General features: G+C 37.8%; 1 protein-coding gene and 1 long non-coding RNA gene across 2 annotated transcripts in view; one reads left to right on the top strand and one right to left on the bottom strand.

Annotated features, from left to right (window-relative positions):
- LOC100184526 (metalloprotease TIKI1) overlaps positions 1-5,217 on the bottom strand; it is a 13,331-nt gene extending 8,114 nt beyond the window's left edge. Inside the window, exons 1-6 of the mRNA XM_002125653.5 lie at positions 5,116-5,217; positions 3,034-3,147; positions 2,542-2,752; positions 1,408-1,640; positions 926-1,072; positions 409-625 (exon numbers count right to left, since the gene is read on the bottom strand). Of these exons, the coding sequence (XP_002125689.3) occupies positions 409-625; positions 926-1,072; positions 1,408-1,640; positions 2,542-2,752; positions 3,034-3,147; positions 5,116-5,205 (1,012 nt within the window). The 5' untranslated portion in view covers positions 5,206-5,217. The remainder of the gene's footprint in view (positions 1-408; positions 626-925; positions 1,073-1,407; positions 1,641-2,541; positions 2,753-3,033; positions 3,148-5,115) is intronic.
- On the top strand, positions 1,638-2,402 carry LOC113475053. The gene is made up of 2 exons (XR_003396792.1): positions 1,638-1,680; positions 1,724-2,402. It is a non-coding gene; the product is annotated as an uncharacterized LOC113475053 (long non-coding RNA).
- Positions 5,218-7,039: the final 1,822 nt, after the last annotated feature.

Below are 7,039 nucleotides of genomic sequence, written 5' to 3'. Positions count from 1 at the left end.
CTTGAAGCGGTAATGTCACTAATTTAAGCCCAAACTCCATACACTCATACGTATAAGCCTCACGAACGCTCAAGTGTAAATAAATTTTCAGTACTGTGGGGTAAGATGGGATACCGTTAGAACATAATATACTATATTTCATAATCGTATTTTTAACAATTAACAACGCATTTTAAGAGTCGCGAGGAAACGGTTGTATAGTTCTGTAAATATCCATTGCTTACTACCAAACTGGACGGTAAAACAGAATGAAAACATTGGCCATCTTACCCCTACTTACTGCACATAAGCGACCGCTATGTTGCTTTCTATCAAACTTAGAAATTGTTTAAACTTATATGTAATATGTATGCTTACATGTAATGGGCACGCATGTACTTTACAAATGGGCACGTATGGCAAACTCACCGGCACCGAACGCGAAGAAGAGACTTTCATCTTTTCTCCTCCGGATCAAATCCTTGACTCTCGTCGCCATCCTCTTGTTTCTACGGAAGATTAATTCCTCCTTCAAGTAATCGTCTATCTCGGACGCCATCGCGTTATCCATTATGATGTCATCGTTCGTTACGTCATTTGACACGTCATCATCGGAATTTTGATCGGAGCTTCTTAGAGTTGGCAGCTATTTTAATCGGAGGGTGAATATATAATGCAAGTACACTATAAACACCCTATGCAAAATATGATAAAAACTTTGTCCCAAATTACTGAAAGTTGCTTTACTTTATGGAATTAACGTGGGTGGACTCAAATATGTTATATGTGTGCGGGTGTGGGGGATTTAAAGGTTAATATATAATGCAAGTACAATGGGGACAAAACATAGATCTGATTCAAAGCTTTTTGTTAATAAATTTAAATTAAAATTCCTTTCAGAAGATTTTTTTATTTAGTTATCTTATTACGTATATAACAAACTCACTTGTGACGTATCCTTTCCAAATAAAAGCGAACTTAGATCCCCACAATTATATTTGTTCACCAAGTCATCTGATGAGTATGGAATCTTTAACGACCCTCGTCGTATCCGTTCTTGTACAAGTAGTGTATGGTTCAATGCGAACAGTGCCTGGTAATAAATGTAAGCATTAGAGTGGATGCGATGTAGATTGGTATTAATTTCAGTCACTATTGCTTAACCTTCTGTAATTTGGTAAATAAAGTTATAACACCGGTGTTATGCTCCGCATACATCTCGTGCTCGCTTACAAGTTACCACTTATGTAACTTTGCCGGTATCCAGCTATTTGTTTTCTGTGAGGGTAACATCGCTGGGTTGGAGCTTAGTATCCTCTGACGACGACGCGACAAATGGGCACGTAAGTAAAAAATAGCGCTGACAGAAAAATAATCGGTTACGTGAGTTTATACATATAGAATATATATATAGAAATTTCAACAAACCTGAGAGATATTAAGTCCGTTGAAGGGCTCGCATTGTTCTTCCACCGTTTCTATCGCCCCCACGTGTTTCCCCATCACCCCCGCCTGTCGAGCAAGATGAACGTCAAGAACCGGAAGCCCACGTGACCGGATATCCGGTTTGGTAAGAGCGTTTATCATAAGCATGATCCAGATGGGTCGTTTACGTTCCCAACCTCCAGCTATCTCGTTGTACATCAAGCTGGCTGTGAGTCCTGGTAGGTAAAGGGACCATGTGAATTTTAAGCCTAGAAAGTTTAAGCCTAGAGTTTAAGCCTAGAAAAGAGTTTAAGCCTAGAAAAGAGTTTAAGCCTAGAAAAAAAAATTCATAAAATGCATTTTGCTTTGGGTTTAATATGTTTCCATGGGTTCCGGTTTATAAGGGTCCGTGTTGTACTGTTGTTAAAGGCATTTTACCCTGAAGAAGCGTCATTGGTGCTACTATACCTTAGGCTAACATGAATATTTTAGTAAAAGAATATAACCTAAAATATTTTTCATTTTGTTCCCTACAGTTGCTCACATAGTTGCATACACACTTTAGAAGGCCAATAATGGCTTGGGTTCAAAATGGAACGCGTACGTTGGGACCACTTAGCATATACCGCTCAACTGTGCAACTAAAACATTGTTTATCCATAATCAAAGCCGATGCAGGTATGGAGCATGAGAGGCCAAACTTAATGTTGATTAAACAAAGGGAACAGCCAAGTGTACGTAGTCTACAAAGTAGGAACGTTGTGCATTTATTTTGACTCGTATTTGGACAACAAAGTCACCAAGGAGTGCTAACCATTGGCTTTTAACAAAAGTCAAAAGTCAAGATAACTGATACTTGAACATTTTGGCTTTAACTTTCGTTTTAAACATTTTTTAAAGTTTTAGCACGCGTGGCATGGTATTTACTGTGATAAAGTGACCCTAAAAACAATGTCAAAACGTCAGTTCGGTCATAACTTGCAAGAATGGCGGTTTCAGAATCAAAATTTTCGCCAACATTCGGGGAAGTGGACTTTCATATATACAATGTTGGGGTAATGGGCCAACTCTGGCCTAAATCTCAAGTCCATGGCGTGTTACACTGCAGGACCTCACACACGTATAAGGTAAACCTACCTTTTTTCATTTGCTCTGACGTCACCCAAGACGGCATCGCACGTCTGACGTAATTAAGATGACGTTTCAACCGAAGGTAAAGATCCGGTGGAAGAAGTTGTTTGATCTCTGAACCAACCGGAAGTCGCTTGCATCGGGAAAGCGCCATCCCTGTTGTGACGTCAGTGAGGTCGAGTTCGAAATAAACATTGTCGCTTTCGTCGAAGGCGCGCTGTAGAAGAACAGAAGAATCAAACTTAAGAAACAATCAAAGAAACGTACAATTAACATTTGTATAGTACTCGGTTGTAAAATGGGACAACTTTAGCACATAATATTTCAACATCTTGTTCGTGTTTTAAACAATTAACAACGGTCTTTAGGAGTCGTAGGCATGCCATTTTATATTTTTTGAATGTTCTTTGTTTACCACCAAATGGGACGAGTACATAGTATGAAACGGTGTCCCATTTTACCCCACCCTACTATATATAAATCTTATATGAACCTTACCCTTGTATTGGTTGGTATATAATCCCACACCCTCGTATAGGGAACATGTATTGTACCAAAGAAATAAACGGGAGGTTCTCGCTTCAATTTCCACAGGAACGAATTACGATGTTTCTAGAGAGAAATGATATAAAAATGTATAAGTCGACAAACCATGGCCTTAACTTCAAGTCTCATTGTGTGCGTAGGACCCCACCCATGCAAAATATAGTAGAGTGGGGGAAGATGGGACACCTTTAACATATAATATCCAAATGGCCTGATCGTATTTTAAACAATTAACAACGGTCTGAGGAAGTCGTGAAGATAAGGTTTTATAATTCTTTGAATGTTTTTTGATTACTACCTAATGAAAAGAGAAAACTAAACGAAAAAGTGTCCCAACTTCCCCCACCCTACTATATTTAAAAAAAACAGTTAACCTACTTTAATTAAAAACAGTTAACCTACTACACAAAGGGTTCTATAATTTTTCACACAAAATCTCAGCTTCATAAGAAAGCAACGTTTTAATTTAAACGATGAAGCCAGCCACTCTAGGCGTTGAAACAATTTGTCATCGAGTTGGGAAATTACGCGGTTTTACTTGTGCCTGCACGTCACCACAGAGCTGCGCTGGAAGCAGTAATTAAGTCTTAAACAAAATCTTGCGCTTTTTAGGATGAAATTTAATCTTTGTTCAAGTTTACAGTCAACCAAGTGATGAGACAAACTTTCGCCAAAACTAAATTATTTTTTTGCTGCAAAATCTTCAATGCAAAAGTTAAGGCTTATACCGCAGGTGTCTATAAATAAGAAACTAATATATAGTAGGGTGGGGGGAGATGGGACACCTTTGACACATAATAACCAAATATCCTGATCGTGTTTTAAACAATTAACAACGGTCTATGGGAGCCGTGAAGATAAATATAAAAAATCGTTGAATGTTTGTTTACTACCAAATCGGAAGAGAAAATAGATTGAAAAGGTGTCCCATCTTCCCCCATCCTACTATATGTCTGTTATGTTCTAATTACACTAAAGACCGAGCCTCTAAATTTATATAAAAACTACGAATTTTCTTGATATTTACCAAAATTTCTCACAAACCGCTATTTTGCCTTAGAAACGATTTTAGTCATATATGCACGATAATACAAAACCGCTGGTAAGTTCACTACTTTGGAAAAGTTTGCACAATTATGTGGTCATTATTCAATTTAAAATGGCAAGCAGAGGCAATGAGCGAAAATAGTCATAAATTTTATAAGGGTGAGGTCTTATATATAGCGAGTCATGCCAAATGACCTGGGATACAGGCCAGATCTGGCCCATTACCTTGCAAAGGAAAGGGCTATGCTATAGCTAGAATTCGAGGTTTTTCAGAAAGAAATTAAAGAAATTGTAGAAAGAGCAAAAGTATTTTTTGTGAAGAATAATTAAGATTGAAACTGAAACTCCACGTTTGTAGTAATAGCAACGTTCAATGACGGTGGCTTAACTTTTGAAATGCTTTAGATTGATTGATAATTATCCGAAGCCATAATTAACCGGCTCAATGTTAATCTTGATAAAGTAAAAGCTTTCGAAACCTCGTGTTCAAAGTTGTAACAAATTTATTTAAATGAATGAATATAAGTTGGTTCATTCTTATGTGGCGGGGCAACTACAGTCGTTATAACACGGGTGTTCTGTTTCGTACACTCTGTGCCCGATTACGAGTTACCAAGTATGTAACTTATTTATCCTCGCATGACGGGGCAACGACAGAAGTTATAACACTGGCGTTTTGTTGGTTTTTCAAATAGTTTAATATATTTAATTTATACGCTTTGCTTTTAATCTATGGTTTAAAATTTCCTTTTTGCACGGTATAGTTCAGTTTATTTGTATATACTACTGTGGTGTAAGATGGATACCGATGGCATAATATCCCTTGTATCCGTGTTTTTTAACAAATAACTAAATACTGATGCTGTATCGCCGAAAAGCAGACGAAACATTGGTCCTTTATAAAGATCACAGAACAAACAATTTCCAGAAAATCTTTCTCACTCAACTAATAATAAAAAATAGTTAACCACCAATATATACACCCACCTCACGAAGACACGGGTTTTCAATCTTCGTAGCTTCGCATAACACAGATATAGCGATCACGAAAATATATTGTAAAGTTTTGAAATTCATTCTATATCGACTGTATCTGTTTGAGTTATGAATATAAATGTTAAAATAACAAAAAAAACAGTTGTGGTATATCTAAGTAGTTTAAAACTCGTTAAATATTTACGCTGTACATGACGTATTGATGACGTCGCAATGACGTAGAGAGCAAAATTGACTATATTTATAACTAATTTAAATACCCATAACTGCAAACGAAACTGACGCCACGTAGCTTTGGTTTACGCTGTAACTGAAATAATGAAATATGCGTCTCTCTTTCGGCGAAATTATTCGTATTAACCGGAGAATTCAGCGTTCACACGCCGCGCAAAAGATCCTTTCTCTCGGTGTCTCAGATTCGCCGGCGTATTTATTACAGCGTGAACGGTGCAGTAAAATGTGCGGTGTTCTATTTAAGTATAAATCTACCACTACCTTGGTGGGCCATACGTCAAAGCGTTTTACTTTTAAATCTATTCCTGCATAATATTTATCCCAAAACTTCTAACTACAACAAAATTTGCTCTCTGACCTTAAAGTACCGGTACCTTCTTTCATCTCTGCCTATCTTAACGGCATCAGCGCCTAAACCGTTACCGACGCTGCTGAAATGAGCAACAGCCGACATAAACCGGCCACAGTTGATCTACGCATGTGATAATACCTCAAACTCGTCGTCTTATACGCGCTGCTGACTCAAAAGTAGCAGGAGCACAAAACGCCGCGAGAAAAAGGCAAACGGCAGCCAATGTGATCACATCAAAGCAAACAACCTTTCAAGCCAAGCGCCGCGTGCGTTTGCCTCTGAATACATGTAAGGTGTTAAGAGTGATAGCAGATAAACAAAGTTAGAAAGACCGCACCCAACTTTTCATCGGTCAATGACAATGAGCACAAACAATACGGGTTCGATATTTTCTTGTTTATTCTAAAAGATTAATTGCTACAGAATTTATAAATGGGTTTCACATAGCGCACACATGGTGTACTTATACACCTCATGCTCACTGTTGGGTTATAACATGGGTGTCTTCCTATACACCAGACATGCATGGTGTATTCATACACCTCGAGTAACAGTATAACACAGCAGACAAACAAGCTAAATACAAAACGCACATACTATTCTGCGTGATTTAGAACCTATAACAGGCGACTTAATGTTGCATATAATACCCCAACATTAGCATTATTTCCATTGTTCCATACAACGTAACCCATTGGTTACAAACCTGGTACCGCAAGCCACAATAGTCATTAACACTTTGTCGATTTTCCCACCATGGCCGAACCCCAGTGACCCAAGTAACCCAACCCGTGTCGTGAACAACGCTCATAAATACCAACAGTGAACCCAACAGTTGCGACTCTGTCAGACTGGCTACCGAAGTGAAACTTGAATCCAGGCCTTCGGTTCTCATAGAATACCTACGTCATATATTTAGAGAATGTCCAAATATGACCAAACAATACTTGTGACCGTGCGTCATATTAAACTTTGTTACGTATTTGAGTATCATGTATGTAGTACTGCGGGGTAGAGTAGATACCGTTAGTACATAATATCCTATGTTTCCTGATCGTGTTTTAACAATTAAAATTAACAACGCTCTGTTTTAGTCGTTAGGATACGGTTTTATAATTCTGTAAATAATCATCGTGTACTACCAACAAGAGACAATAAAATCGAATGAAAACATGGACCATCTTACCCCAACCAATTATACCATTGTGATTTAACAAACGATTGATTTATTTCAAATAATCCGATCCACGATTCTCAATTGCAGAAAATCTAGAATGTTTCGTATTATCTACGCCTGTTACGTCACAATGCAAATTAGCGCAGAACAAA

This window comes from Ciona intestinalis, unplaced genomic scaffold, assembly GCF_000224145.3.
Source record: "Ciona intestinalis unplaced genomic scaffold, KH HT000094.2, whole genome shotgun sequence".
Lineage (NCBI taxonomy): Eukaryota > Metazoa > Chordata > Ascidiacea > Phlebobranchia > Cionidae > Ciona > Ciona intestinalis.
This window is presented reverse-complemented; position numbering and strand designations above follow the sequence as displayed.